Source organism: Falco cherrug, chromosome 4 (genome assembly GCF_023634085.1).
Source record: "Falco cherrug isolate bFalChe1 chromosome 4, bFalChe1.pri, whole genome shotgun sequence".
NCBI lineage: Eukaryota > Metazoa > Chordata > Aves > Falconiformes > Falconidae > Falco > Falco cherrug.
In genome coordinates this window covers 14,729,793-14,746,193 of record NC_073700.1, presented here as the reverse complement: position 1 = coordinate 14,746,193, position 16,401 = coordinate 14,729,793, and the positions used below count along the sequence as shown (strand labels likewise).

General features: G+C 37.0%; 1 protein-coding gene across 3 annotated transcripts in view; it reads left to right on the top strand.

Annotated features, from left to right (window-relative positions):
* FHIT (fragile histidine triad diadenosine triphosphatase) overlaps positions 1-16,401 on the top strand; it is a 613,978-nt gene that overhangs the window by 453,723 nt on the left and 143,854 nt on the right. For all 3 annotated transcript variants that reach the window (XM_055708615.1, XM_055708614.1, XM_055708616.1), the window contains 2 exons: positions 10,494-10,639; positions 11,535-11,564. In XM_055708615.1, the coding sequence (XP_055564590.1) occupies positions 10,494-10,639; positions 11,535-11,564 (176 nt within the window). The remainder of the gene's footprint in view (positions 1-10,493; positions 10,640-11,534; positions 11,565-16,401) is intronic.

The window sequence follows — 16,401 nt, the reverse complement described above, 5'->3', positions numbered from 1 at the left end:
CACCTTTCTCTCTGCTGCAGCTGAGCGAAGGCTGATTCCCTGCACTGCTACACTGGTTGTTTTAATCCCCAGATACATAAACTGCAGAGGCTATTGCTATATTCCTCTTCATTTTGAAATACTTCTATCAGTCCTCAGTTAAATTTCCCTTGTTTACCTTTTCAGGTAAACCATTCACCAACTATTACTGTTTCGAAGGGTCAGCACTTCTCTCCTGAATGCATGGAGGGTTATGTGCATGCTCCTGGGCTTTACTGGTGAATAATGTAGAACTTGGGATGTCAACAGTACTGTTTCCAGTAGGTCCTGCTAAACAGCAAAGTAGCAATAACATTTGCAAAAACAATGATAAACTTTCACTTGCAAAGTCATCTTTCTACTACATCTACTTCAACTGTGTGTTAAATGTTACTGCCAATGCAGAAAAGGTAATCATCTAGGTTCTTCATCATGGACTTCTTCAATTTTAAACATTCAGAGGAACTGATGGAAATACACTGAGAATTATTATTAGGTGCAGCAGCAAAGATGTAGTCTTGCAGGGCGAGGGCACTACGATTTGCCTTTCTGCCATGCAAATGTGCTCAACGGCTCTTTCATAAGGCAGATAGAAGGTTCTTTTGTTTTCCAGACTGTTACTAAAGGTGCTGATGTTATTACAGAGGGCTAAGCCGTTCCTGCAAGAGGTGTAGAGAGCATTTCTTCTTTGCAAGAGAGTTTCTTTCTCTTCTTTGTAATTTAGGCCCATTGTATTCTGATGGAATAGTTCCTTGGAACAGCATAGCCCTTCCTGTTGCTTTAGAAGCAATTTCAGTAACTAAGTGTGCAAAATATGCCATGAGAGCTTCCAACTTAAGGTAAACACAGCTCTCCGTTAACTTTATTTGGAGCAGTTGTCTGAATGCCCTAACAGAACTAGGTAGAAAACCACTTCAAAGGAATTAATGGGAATCAGGTGGTTTATTCCATTTACAAACTCTGAAAATCCCAGCATATGTTACAATATTCTTTGAGGAATACACTTAGTGTAAACCAGTCTGAATTATCCAAATTCAGTTTTCCAGGGCTCCCTGTTATTCATGTTCCTCATTATCTATCAATTACTTTCAAAATTACCTTCATTACCTGAAACCTTGATTATCCAAACATATTCATTGTCCCCTGTGATACTCTGATAATTGATCTTGTACTGCATTCCTCCAGCTGATGCTCCACTGGTTATGAAATGAAGGCACTGTTTGTCTGGCATGCGCTACCACAAGCTCATCTTTCTGTGTGCTGTTTGGCATAGGCTTAGTGCAGAGCTATAAAGAATACGCACAAAGCTCTTGCTCATCTGCCATCAACAGGTAGCTGGAGAAAGTGGACCTGTTATCAGCTTCCCCAGCAGTAGGTCCAATGGAACCCTCCTTGAAATAACTTAATTCTGGAGAAAACAGAATAGGATGGGAGGAGTGATACTTCCTAAGCAGCGAGGTACTTCAGCGCTGCCATGAAGTACTGCCTTTTCACAGTTCCAAATCCAATGGTTTGCTCTGTTGGTCAAACCAATTTATTTTCAAAATTAAGCAAGATAAATCCCAGGGAGGTTCACCAAATATTTATCTGTTGGGTTGTGGGTTTTTTTGGTGTGTCCTGCCATAGATGCCCAGAGGAGCAAAAAAGATTGTGCTTTCAAGTACCATAGACAACAATGTCAATAATGCTTATGGTTTGTACAGAACCTTAATTCCCAACGCATTCTATGGTGTCTTTCTACCAGGTTAAATCTTGTTTCCAATAAAACTTAATGCCTGGAATATGGCATCCAATGAATTACAAAAAAGTAAATTTGTCATAACTAATATTTAGTAATTAATTATTCCCTAACTATTGTTCCTGAATCATGAGCTAGAATAAACTTCATAACGATCACATTATTTTTTATATAAAATGATGCCACAGCTTTAATTAAGATTCAATGCTGAAGAATTTTCTCACAAGTTGCTGCTTGTTCTCAGGTGCAGAGGCTGGATCATGAGCTTACTTCCTCTGTTTGAAATGAGGCTTTCCAATGACATGTTGCAATTCCAGCAGGGTTAACTTTGGTAAATTCAGTTCAGTGCAGTCTTCTGGTGGTGCAGATCATTTGGACAAGACTTGTAGCTGCTGAGCTGCTTTGCATGAACGTATTAGTTTCTATGGCAAATGCCATTGCTCCAATGTTTAGGCAGAAAAAAATGCTCTTTGAGTGTTGCACCCCAGATGTTGTTGGGTGTCTCCTGTCAGCTTCAGGCATGGCTGTTTATTTCAGCGGTCTCATACATGTATAATTGGTATATGTGCATAGATATCTTCATGTAATTATGAATAGTTTCATTATATACTTAGAAATATGATATATCGTCTGGAGGAATATAGACATAGTACTTTTGGGTTGTTGTACAGACGTATTTTTTTTACATGATCTTCTCAGATCATCGTAGCAGTTGTAGATGAAGTCCTTTTGTATTGTAACTTCTACATTTCCAATTCAGCCACTGGTTATTGCTTTTGAGTCTTCTAAGATCAAAAGCTTAACGTGATTCTAGAATGTGATCATGATTCCTAGTACAAATGTAAGTTTAGATCTGCAGTAAATTTCCACCAAATGAAACTTGGATCAGAGGCATGTTTCTGAGCCACGAATTCTCCCATGGCTATTCTCACTGTGGTTCCACTTAGGCACCTGCTGTTGCCCAAGGCTGCCCCTGAGGTCACTAGCTAGCAGAAAAGGACGAATCCTACAGTAAAATACCACTTGCTATGAGGAACTGAGCTTTCAGTTGACCTACTTGACATACCCTAAAGGCATTTAAAGGGAATATCAAATATACGAAAGACTTGTTTAAAATGAAAAGTGAACAGTTCCAAATCTCACATTTCCCTGCTGTGGCCCTCTGTCTTGTGGAGTAGCTGTGCTTTGAGTAGCAGTACTTTGTACTTTGGTGTGCTATCTAGCATGGTTTAGACTATAAGCCATTTCTATATTTAATGTATTGCCTTTTTTTCTACAGAAAAAGTAAAATAATATTTATTGTTCCTTTCTTGGAACTATTGCATGTTTCATTGACATGAAGAGCTATTTTAAGTAGCTTCAGTGGGGTGAGAAGATCAGGTAGAGTAAAAAACCATGCTATATAAAAGCTGCATTGTGGTCTTAAAACTTATAGTACAGAGAGATCCATGTCAAAGATTTATCCTGATTGCTCTTGGTTCCACTGGAACCACTAATTCTCTGTTTTATTGAATAGATCTGGTCTTCTGTATTAGTGTAAACATGTACTGATCTGCCTTATCAAGATCAACTATGTTTAGATAATTTTCTTGTCTTAATGACTTATTTTATTAATGCTGAGATGTGCCATAGCAATATTTAAAAAATGCAGTGTATGTGGGTTTAAGAGTAAGAAGCAATTTTGAAGTTTTTATTGTAATTTCATTGCATTTTCATTGGTTCTTAATCATCTTTATTGTTCACAACTAAGTTTTCTCCCAAACTAACAAGTTCTTCCTGTATTGTACCAAAGCAGCCTTCTAAAATATATTTAAATCCAGTTCTACATGTAAAACTCATGGAAGAGTGGTCCTCCAACTTTTCCTATTATGAGATGATCACTCTTAATCCAAATAAGAGTTTGGATTTCTATAGATTTCCTTCCAAAAGTGAGTCACTCTGTCCCAAGTAAGATTTGTCCTGGGGGGTAGACATCAGTTCTTGCATTACTACGGTTTTATGTATCTCCTAATTCAGAGGGTTTAGTGGGGACTGAACGCATGTCTTGATGTATTGTTGCAGAATATGTATTTGATTAATTTTTAAAGGCTTTCTGATGTCTTGCATGTGTATACGCATGCACTATTTCAGCTGTTTTCACTTCCTTCTTAACTCCTCCTATAGGCAGTGTCTGTGGAACCATGATTGTTTTCTTCGTATAGAGAAATTTCTCCCATAGCCTTAAAAATGCGAAGAATTGTTCAAGGGCAGAAAAAAAGATAAATGACTGGCAGTTGTTTTTCATTTATATAAATTTTATTACTCATGCATTCTCCTGTGTTTTTTATGAGCTGTGGGACTACTTTCTGTTAGCAATTAGAGCTTTTGAACAAAGAAAACTTCTGCTTAGATGCAATGATGAATTCGATACCCCTGCCTACACTCCTCAGTTGAATCTGGGGACAACATTGTGGTGAGTTTTAATACCTGAAGCTTCATCTGACTGATTTTCTCTGCTTGGGGCACTTGATGCAAATTCATGTAAAACAGAGTGTAAGAAAAGAATAATCCCTCATCCAGTTCCCCACAGTGCATTACTTCTGCATTCCCATCAACTAGCTTATGGATGTGCAGAAGGGGTCTTTCATACAGACACATGAGATGGTTAGAAATAATCACTTATTGCAGACTTCTGCAGCTGGTTCTTCTGGCCTCTGAGCTCCCAGCAGCCACACCAAGGTACTGTCTTCACACCTCAGTGAGGGCTAAACTGGACACTGAGCAGCCCTCTCACTCAAGGGACACCCTCTCTACGTGTCTCTCAAATGCTTCCTGCTGTTAGAAAGAAGCGGTCGTGGTATCCATGGTGCTATAGTCTGTACTAATCCCAAAATGAGCAAATCTCTGATCTCCAAGGTGGGACTTCTTGGTGAGAGTTGCTTTGTAAATGATTAGGGTGTTTTCAGCCAAGATGCTGCTGTGCTTTAAGTTACTCGCCCAAGCTTATGAAATACATGAAGCAATATTAAGTATCCCTAGGTACCATAGTCTGGGTCACTTTTTTGTTTGTTTTTAAAAAATGTGAACCAGTTAGTCAAAATATTAATACAAAAGTCAGTTTTTATGAGTTTCCCAAACTTAATTTATTAAGGAAAAATTTTATCATTCACTAAACTGCTTTTTGTATAAAAATGTTAGAATGCTGAAACAGGTCAAGAGTTTTAAAAGTTTATGAAATCTTATTTACTACTACTAATCTTTAAATTATATTTTTCAATTATTTTTGTTGAGATTTTTGACTCTTGTGCTGTTGTGAGAGGGAAGACTTTTTAAAATCTTATAAAAGATCTCCTGAACAAAAACAGTATTTTCAACCCAACATGAGCTATGGATTCCTGACCATGACACATTGAAAATAAATCATTTTCCTAAGTTAAACCCTTTTGTAAAGAATAGTTTAGAAAACTAACAATATGGTCAAATGCAGGAGCTTCATAAAGAAGTAATTACTCTTTCACTTTTAGATATTCTGCCTTTTTCCCCTTGTATTTTGTTCTTTTAAAGCCTCACATATTAAGAAAACCTGTCAATTTTAATGTTTTTAACTGGTTTCTCAAAAAAAAAAAAAAAAAAGAAAAAGGAACTTTATTCCTATTGTTAGAATGTCAATACCTGGAGAGCTTTTAATTTTTTTTCCTTTATAAATCTTTGAATTGTTCTGTTTGAAGTTCAAACTCAGAAATAAAACGAAAGTCAAAACCGAAAGTGTTTTCTATATAGCAAACTAATGCACTTAACCAAGAAAAAGCTGTGTTTTGTTCTAAAGCTTGTCACATAAAATGAATTTTGACTTCTTTTGGGTTTCCTTTTGGTTTTCTTACTGTTTTTTTACTCCCCCAATGGCCACTTTTCCAATGTTTCAGAACTACAGAACATGTGTACCTTGATACCTGTGTGTGAAAATTTATAATGGGCATCTTGTGGGGTTGATCAGAATCCTGTTGAAGGAAACACAGAGCCTGGATTAGACCTTAAATATGGAATTACGATAATATAGGCTTCAAAGTCAAAATTTGTGTAAAGCAAATAAAAATTGCTGCTGTGCCTTGGAGTTTCAGCCTCCACTCTGTATTAGTGGAAGGAAAACTGCATTTGAAGTAGTCAGCTTGCAAATGTTGGCCTTGTGTTTTGCTTTTCTTGCAGAATCTGGGCCCTCTTTGTCTGATCAACTTGAATTCATTGTGTGGTTAACAAATGCTCACTTTTCAGTAGTGACCCATAATCTCCAGTGTGAGCATATCCTTCAATACTTGGATGTAAATGTGTACAGAAACACATTGCAATAAATGCCTCTGAATGCCACTCTCAAAGGGCTCCAGTTACTATGGTCTAAAAAGTCAATGAAAGAGTGAAAGAGCTTTACAGAAATGTGTGCAGCCTTGACTGTTGGGGGCTGAGAGCTGGCACGTGTTTCATCATCCTTGCTCTGCTGGTGTGTAGAAACTTGTCGAACTGTGCCTGCTTGGCCTCTAGCCTGAACTTTTCCAAACAGGTTACAATCTTAACAGACCAACAGGCATGGCTGTTAATTTGAAATATGGATGAGGCTTACAGGCTTTGGTGCATTAATCTACCTACCCCTGGTTGTGCAGGGAGTAGTCTATTGTGCCAAATATATAAGAACAAGTGATTTTGTTGAAATCGTAGGTCATCCCTGGGTTTTATCTCAGTTTGAGGGTAATGGGTCTGATCCATTTTTGCTTTACCACTACTTTATGGTTATGCACTTCCACTAATATACCTGCAGTTCATCTACTATCTACTGGTAGTCTTTGGAAAATACTGACATTTCTAATCGTTTAATGAATCTTTAATGGAGCTTTTAGTGCATATAAGGGTATGTATATCGAATTGTGTAAGCATATTTAGGTATTAGGAAAAAAGTAAAGCTGATGAGAGACTCCTGTAAGACTTAGAGAGGAATATATGATCACAGATTATAACAAGGTGTAAAAGTTTGCCACACTCTAAAATGGAGAAGTTGATATACTAAATTGCACATACTCTAATGATGTAGACTGACTCGGGAGAATCTGAAGGAAGTAACAGCTGTGCACATCAAAGCTTAAAAATAGAAACTTCATCAGTCAGTAACAGTTCAGAATGAATGAAGAAATCACAAAATTATTAATTATGATGGTTAGAGAAAGGAAACAAAGTTCAAATTTTCTGAAGGCAGAATGCTGTCTTCAATCATGCAGCATGTCTACTGGGTATCAGCCCCTTGTCTTGCTGAACCACCCTGTAAAACTGGGATCTGTTGCCCAAACATAGGCACCTACTGCAATTTCAGATATCCTAAGTTGAGTCAGGCTTCCCACCTGGTTGACAGATATGACACAGGGCATACGGAAGACTTCTGCCCTTCTGGAGTGTCAGCTGGATGCCCTGAGGCATCTCAGATGGCAGTAGATGCTTCTAAGGAGTAATTGCATGTAGACATAAGTACAGAATCACTTTCACTTGCATCTTTAATACACAGTCACCTGAAGCACATTGGTAGTTCATAGCAGTGTTTGCAGTGGGTAATTGCAGAAAGCAATGAACAGTGTATTTAATTTTAAACTTAGGAAGAATTTTGAGGTTCTTAGAAAGAATAGAGAACTTAGATTAAAATCTGACCAGGCTATAAAGTTAAACACTATCCTAATGTTAAAAACTGTAGTTAAAAGTATAATTTAAAGTTGCAGCAAATGGTTGTTTTCTTAATGACCTCAAATCCATGGATTCATTCTAACATTTGCCTTTTTATATATTCATAGTTAAATATAACTTGAATGTTGTCCTAATTACATTCTCATGTTAATTTAGCTCTGATTCAGAATTTCTATCATTATTCTTTGTAGAATTATTTTGAAATGATGGAAAGTTCAGTAAAGATGCTCTAGTGTGTGATTGTGCCTTTGAATTATTTATCGCATTCAAAGACAGAAATATGGTTAAAATCTAGTTTTAGTTGTAAATGTGTCTTGCTAATGTAAGGAGGAATTGAAAATCCGTTTTTCAGAACAATATGGTTTATGGGTGCATCATTTGATATTGCAAGAGTGCTTTGTGGCCCCACATGAGAAGAAGGTCTCATGGCTAAATAAGAAAACATCCATTGTACCAACTGGCAAATGCTATCTGAGCAGATAAGACAGATAAAGTGTGGAACAGGAGAGGGAGAGAGAGGTACAAAGACAACTTGCCTAAACGACAGAGCAGATTAGTGACAGAACTAAGAAGAGAAAACAGATCTCTTGTCTTGGTCACAACCAGCACTTACACCATGCTCTCTCCCTCTGCTATGTTCTATGGAAAAAAAAGCTCTTGCAAGCAGTGTTTAGCCCATGTTTTTCACAATGCATCACAGTAGCAAATAGCACAGTGTTAATATAAGGTTATAGAAACCGTGATTAATGCAAAAATTCATACTTGTGGCTGTGGCCCTGAGCTAGGTAGAGAACAAACAATCGCTGGTGAGGCGTGTGCAAGTCTGAGAGTGGAGAAACTGCTGGGGAAAAATCCTTAAGGAGAAAAGGAAACTTGTCTTAATGTAAGCAGCAGTTTTGCTAGAGGTAAGTGAGGGGAAATTCTTCATTTATAAATGGTTCGTTGACCCATGATAATAAAGCAGTGCTGCAGAAGAAGGATAATTATCTACTTAAGTATCAGATGCCCTAAGGGTAAAAGCTTCCCTTCTCTCCTTTTGAAAAATGAACTCAGATTAAAAAAATGTCCTTTTTCCTGTTTTAGTGTTGACATGGATTTTCTTTTTATGAGTAAAATTAATTAGTTTTTCTATTCCTTTATTCCTGGTATGGAAATCAGGTCTGCCAAGCAAGTTTCCAGCTATTCCCTTGGGCCCCAAGTTCAGCCAACAGCATCCTTTATGGAGGTGCTTTGTACAGTGTGCTGGGAAGGCACAAATAAATTACAGGAGTTTTATTATGTCCAGTAGCTTGCCAAGAGGCACAGCGTTTTAGAACTAAAACCCCACAAAACTAGGGTTTTTGTTCCCATCCAGGATTGGTTTATTTCCAAGTTCTTCCTTTCTAAATATATATTTCTCCTTTCTTAAATTTTAATACTGTAAGTTGTAATAAAAGAAAAAGAGAATAGTGATGGTATAGCTGATGCTGTACTGAAAACCCCTGAGGGCCAGATTTTCAAATTAACACCTTCAGCTGGGGCCAGTCTTCCCTTGTTCTGTTGGGAGCTACTAGCTGTGGAGCTTGCTTGAAAAATCTGCTTCTGCTTTAGCAAATATCCATTACAATCTTGTCTGTCCTCGTCTTGACTCTGAAAAATGGTCAAAACCTGCCCCTACTTCTTCCAGAAAATGTCTGGTTTTCTCTCCAATTGGGATTAAAAATGAGATTCCTATGATAAACTTGGTGAATGTAAACATGTTGCCTCTGTTTATGGAAATAAATATTTTTCACATGTATTAATCTTTATTTCAAATGCCTCATGTGGTTCCTGAAAATCAGGTTGATGTAACCTTTCTGTGAACCTGTTAACTTGAGAACATCTCCTAGTTACCTTTTCTGAAGTATAGAGAATATTCTTGAATAACTGCAAACTTCAAGATGCAGTGAAAATAAAGATTACTTTAATACAATGGCATGGAACTTTAGTTTCTTCAAATAGTCCTTTGAACACTCGATTCAATACTGAAAAATAAGAAGTTGTTAATTTTCATAGCCTTTGGTCTTGAAAATTCAAGTGGTGTTAAAGGTGATTTTAAGGTCTTTATTCTGCAAACACAATACTGTACATCTGAGAAAAAATCCTGTCTGCAGGGAATTGAAATAAGAATCAAGTCCCAAGTACTTGCTTGTTGGATTTACACAACTGAGTCTCTGGCTAAGAATTCTGGACCCTATTAATAATGTTACGAAACTGACGTTCAAGTGAGGAATCATAGCAAATGTTAGTTCCTGTGAAGACAGCAGATCAGATGACTGTGAATAGTGCCTGTGTATTTCCATTGTTTACTTTATAGCTTCCTTTCACTGACTTATGAAGAGCAGTCACCAGGGTAGAATAACATCAAGGTATATTTACAGTGTGGTGAACACCACACTTAAAAGGAAATAGTCTTAATTATCTTAATGTATTTCTAAAAACATGTAATATTTATAACAGGTGAGCATTCCTTGTGATTGGTAATTAATGTGATATAGAAATAAGCATTCTGCTACTATAAGCATAGTGTGAGCTTTTCACATTTAGGTACCTAAAATTAGAGGTGTAAGAATAACATTTTTGAAAATACATACCACATATGCACAAAAGCATTGCAAAACTGCTGTTTCAGATCACATACCCAAACCCATCTTAAATTCCTTTGGCTTTCCCCCATTTTTAATCACAAAAGGAAATGTTTCTGACATTCAGAGGTCTTAAATACAGGTATCTCTCCATCAAAGTGGTAACTCTGAGTCTCTGAAAACTTTGCTTTCCTTTTAGATGTCTCAGTAGCAACCTAAATTTAGTTATTTTGTCCATATCTGAGGGAACTTCTGAACAAAACATCATATGATTATCCGTATTTAGCCTTATATTTTAGTTGCTCTTGCTGTAATCCTTGGAGAGGAAGAGTTTAGCCAGTTCAAAGGTGATCAGAAGCAGGTTACAGGCTAGGGACTGAGACCCTTGTCCTTCTGGACCACTCAGACTTGCATTTGTGCCTTGACAATGCCACCTTCAGATGTCCTTGTTTGTCCTCTCCGGCCAGTGGAACGTTTCCGTGACTTGTGTCCTGAGGAAGTCGCCGATTTATTTTGTACAGCGCAAAGGGTTGGCAATGTGGTGGAGAAACACTTCTGCAGCACTTCGCTCACCATTTCAATTCAGGTTCGTAAACCAGTCAACTAAAAAAGGTTTAATGGTTTGTTTTATCAAGCTTTCAACCTTCTTCCCTAGTCCAATGACAAAAGGACTTTCAAACTTCAAGGGGCAATAAATGCAAAATAATAATAATAATAATAAAAAGTAGTACAATAACTGCATTGCAGTCTGCCAGATTTACCATTGAAAACTAAAACACAAACCAGCAGATAAGTGTGGATAATTAGTAAGTGCAAGATTTTGGAATAAGCCTGCAAATTCTCCCAAGCACGATGCTTACTTGTGCATATTTCAGCAAATACTCTTCATACTCTTTCTTCAAAGAAGTGCTTGCAGGATTGACCTAGAGAAGGCAGCCACATCACCCCATTCAGCAGGTAACCTACTGCTTGTGATAGAAACAGGTAATTCCTGCTCACAGCCATTTATATGCAGGCAAAGAGATGTAGCCATCTAAATCTGTTATCGGTCTTGACCTTTCAGTTATTTGTGCTGGGTGTTTCTATACCAAAAAAGAGCTCTGTTTAAAGCAAATCAGGAATCTAAGCTCATTTCATTAGAATAAGAATTTAAGCAAGCCTGCTTTGATTAAATTCTCACATGTCTGGTTTTATATTCACAAGGATCAGAAATCTCTTGCTACCTATTAAAAAATATGATCTGAAAGAATAAAAAATAACATCTGTCGGTTTTGTGGTCAGATAAAGACAAGTTTCTAACATTGCCGTGGCCTTATATTGAAAGGCGTCTTGTCCAAAAACTGTGTTGAATGGTCCCCAGGAAAACATGTTAAATTAGCATACAGTGAAATTGGATGTAAATGATTATTGAGTAAGATTTCTGAATTGCTGCATGATCCTTGTTAGCTTCTCTAACCCAAGACTTCTCCCTTTGCTTACAGGATGGCCCCGAAGCTGGACAAACGGTGAAGGTGAGTGCTTATTATGCAGAATACAAATTAAGAGACAATTAAAAGCACTAATAAAAGATCAAAGCTAGTCATCTGCAGACCATTGCTGTATTGTTATTTTATCCCTGAGATCAAAAAATCCCAAGTGTACAATAACTGTAAATACTTTTTATTGAAATTGCACAGGATAATGTTTACAAGGGTTTTTTTCTAGGTAAAAATTTTCAATCATGAAAATATCTTTTCTAAGCTGCTGGGTGTATTTATGCAAGGAAAGCCTTGGAAAAGAGGCATCTGTTTAAGTTTTTTTGTTTGTTTTATGGAGAAAATATTGCCCTTCCATTCATAATCTCTTTGTTTGTCTTTTTATTGCCTAATGAGTTGTAGCTAATTATAGCAACAGTTAAACTGAACCACATTATGAAAATATACCTTTTGTCTATTCCTTCTCTCTATATATTCATATCACATTCTTGTTGCTGAAGTTCAAATGTAATGGAGCCAGTGAAGCTTAAAAACAGATTTTAAGTGTTCTTCTAAAAAAAAAGACAGTGGGGTGGAGGGGAAGAGAAGGATTTATGATTATACTCTCAACTTGAGTAATAACATAGATAACATCCAAGATGGCTCTCCAGCCATGTTTCACTACCTCATAATGCAAATGCGTGTGTGGTTAGATTATATGCCTGAACATTAGACAAAGGCTATTTTTTACATTCGGAATCAAAGGAAAGTCAAATATGGCTATGGGTTAGCACTTTGTAAAATCAAATTAGATGTCTCAAAGCTGCTGTTTGGGTTGATTAAGGCAACTGTAACAACCAAATGATGGCGTATAAGAAATATTTTACTACTTTCCAACTTGCTGTATTGACCTTATTTTTCTTACTCCTTTTTGTTGCCTGCTTTGAATATTTAACAGAGAGGTAATAAAGAGACGAAGAAATTAGAAAATCCCCAGCCTTTGGGAAGCTGAGGAGTGATGAAGGAATGTAATGCAATTCAGTTCTGTACTGTGACAAAACAGATTCCTCTGCTTGTGACTTAGAGTGCACTGGGTGGGTTTCACTGGGAATGCCTTTTGATAGGTAAAATACTAAGTTTAACTACTTTCCAAAGCAAATTTTGTCATTAACACCGATGTGTTTTAACTAGTAGATCACAGGATTTATTTTAATACTTTTGGCAATATTTTTTTTCTGTGTAAAGAAAAGGTTTATAGGGATGTTTACCTTAAAATACGAAAAAAATTACTAATACAAATAAGCAAAACTAGATGCAAAACTCCCATCTTCTGTGATTGTGACCAGTAATGTACACTCATGTAGACCTTAAAAAGGCAAGAAAATCTGTATCATTTTGTATTTGTACTGGAGACAAAGTGCATTAAGTGTTAATCTATCCAATATATTGCAGGATGGTAGCCACCCTTCATGCTTCCTTCTCACAGTTTTAATAAGCAATGAGATGAAAATGGCCTGCTCTTACAGCTGTGAACCCCTAGACTCTGTAATAAAGAGTGTGTATTCATAAATCAGAGGTTAGCGTTTGCTTTTCTCTACTTTTCTGCGTCATTGGTCAACGCTGTAATTTATCATCATCACTTTGGGATGCTTATCATCCAAAAGTGCCAACAACTATTTTCTTCAGAGAACTTAGAGCTTTCAAAACTTGAATTAGGGAGGAAATTACTATGATCAAGATCTTCTTTAAAGTGAACAATAAGGTAGATACATAAATAGCTGGTTCCATTTAAACTGTTGTGAATCAGAAAGTTTGAAAAAAACACCTATGTGATCTACAAATAATTTAGGAACCTTAAATTCAATGTGTCGTGTCTTTCTGTATGTATTTTTCTTCATGTATCAGAATGCAGAATAACCCAATCTTCCTGTAAGGAAAGTTTTAATTAAAATTTCTGGAACAGACTAAACATTAGAAAAACATTCTAAATAGTAAGACTAGCAAAGCATCACAATAAATATCCAAGGGAATTTGTGGAGACTGTTTCAGTAGGGTAGGCAAGCATATGTCAGGAGCTAATTAGGTGTAGCTGATCTTGCTTTGCACAGGGTCACATACCAGATGGCTTCAAGAGTCCTTTTGATTCGTATTTTGTATAATTTTGTAATAATTTGTACAATTTGTATAATTTTGTATAATTAGTACATAATTCTGTATACCTGTATAAATACAGGCTACTGTATCTGCTATGTAGGAAAATAATTACAGGAAGCAGGGGAAGTGTACTGGCTGTAAATGGGTCAGTGCAAAGCTTTACTACAAAATGGGAGGAACTGTTAGGCTAGCTGAAGACAAAAACTGACTGAGAAATTTTATCTGAAAAAGATTAGGAAATTTTCTTTCTTTGTCAAGAAGGAGGAATGGTAATACATGTTCAAGACTAATATTGGATCTCAGTTTGAGTATGAGTTTTAGGTCTTTCTTTGCTATGGAGATGTCAAAAAATGTTATGCGTAAAGCATGCACCAGGTTTAAAGATTACCCTTTCAGTCTGATTTTGGATAGAAATCAGTAAGATTGCCTACCAGTGTTACATGTTCATTGTGCTGGTGTGAAACCTGCTGACGTGTGCAAGTTTCAGTTAGATGTACCAGGTACTGTAATGTCAGGATACTTCAGTGGTGCCTCTTGGACTGAAACCTTCCTTGTTATCTAATGGGAAGCTGTTCATAGTCTAAAATGTATCTCCATTATTGCTGTACTCTGATCCTTGTGGATACTGTACTCCTTTGAATCTAAGCTAGCAGAGCCTGCAGGACAGTGTTCTAGGGAAGCTTATGGTCCTTTCACATTCCCCCATTTGTGCAGCCTGTGTGTTTGCATTGGATGGATCTTTGGAGTAAATGATACCTCACCCTCAGCTCACCAACATTTTGGAAATGTAGGTGGGTCTTTTCATACCTGTTAGCAGCTGGAAATATACGTTTGCTAAGGAATTCTGAACCATGTCCCAGCTCTCAGACCATAAAGTAATACAATGTATTGCTGCATAATCTTTTTCATAGCCGTCAACAGACTATGCCTATTCCAGCCCTGTCATCTATATATGAGAGGGAGAAATGTCCCTCTCCAAAAGTGATCACAGGCTTTTCCACACTGTGTTTTATGATGAGGTACTTGCACCAACTCACAACAAAGAACCTGAGCATCTCCGAGTTGTGTGTCAGCAAGTATAACCACCTTCCAGCGTTAAAGACTCTTTGAGCACATTTTACCTAAGAAAGGAAGGAAATTGTGCTTAAGTTCTTGAAGAATATTTATTTCTGTAATTTTGAGCTCTGTTTTTCTTGGAGAGCACAAAACTTATGGTGTCCTTGTGCCAGGAATGGAGGGTACGTTTCGTGCTGGTTATGTTTGAGAATGCCTTAAATATCCAGGTAATTTCATGGATCAGGGAAATCAGCTCTGCATCTTAATGCAGGGCTCTTATTGCTATGTCAAGTGAGTGACGTTTCAAGATTTCCCTGGTATATTTTATAGCCCTCTTTTTAACATCAAGTCAGCAAGTGCTCTAGCTGCCTTGGTGGATGTATAGCGTAGTGTAGAATAAACTTTCAGGTTTACCTTTTATGTGAGATTCAATCACAAGAAACTCCATGTACTCTGTACTCTGTAAAAGCCAAACAAATCAAGCTGGCGGGAGCATGATGCAACTAATTTATCTGTAGAGACAAGATAATATTGCACAGCAAGTGTCCATTGCACAAACACATACGAACACATACTCTATTTTGCAGCAGTGTCAAAGTCTCCAGCAGCTCAGCACCTCCACTGTTATCCATGAGTAAGTGCCTGTTTTCCAATTACAGGTTCACGTAAATAAATGAGAAAGCGAGGCTGAGGGTGGCAGTGTGGGTGTATGTGCAGAAATTTATTTTATGTCAAACATTCCACTAATTATTTTACACTGAGAAGATTGTCTTACGATTATTTTTTGATGTACATGTTTTTCTTTCCCAGATGGTTTTTTAATGCTGTGTTAAATCAATCCACCTGGCTTACATTCTTTAGAAATCTTAACCTGAACTGTGGAGTCTAGGGTTTATTTAAGCCCACAGCAGACTGCTTTTTCATACTATTTGTCTACTTATCTCTGGACCTGAAGTACTAGACTTCAGGTCTGAGTCTTTAAAATTAATCAGATTGCATTGCAGACTGATTGCATCAGAAGGATTAAATTCACTAACTGAAATACTTCTGATGCCTCAGCCTGATTTCCCTGCAAACTGGCAGATGTGAGTCCTTGTTTAATGAAGTATTGGAAACCACCTTTTGCTCTCCTAAAAGAACAAAAACCTGACATTTGAGAAATGCAAAGATTTTTCTTACCTCTAAACAGATATAAAAATTCAAGTAGGAAAGAAAGAGAAATAAAACCATGGAAGAAAGAAACAAGGTTATGAAAACCAGATTGTACTCAAGCATGTGAACAAATGGTCTTGTTTGCTTTACTTTGAAGAACCATGATTGTCTTGAAAGCTTGTGGGATGTCCAAAAATGATTTGATGAAGAACAGCAGTCTTTTTTAATTGCTTTGAGAAGCACACTAATAGTATTTGATTAGAGAATATGTAATATTGCAGATAGGTAATTGGTACAGCAAATTCAGTAGTCTCAGTGCTGCTATGTCTCTTGAGCTCATGATTTTCTCTCTGTTTTTGTACGATACTTAGATTGGGATGGGTTTTGGTGGGATGTTAGTGGTGTGTATTTTCAAAGCTAGGATTGTACTGGTGCTTACAGAAATGGTGAAGCAGCACAGGCATGCAGATAGTTTGTCCCTCCTCCCTTGAAACCTTTTGCTAGCTGTTTTCTACTCACGCTAAATAAAAAT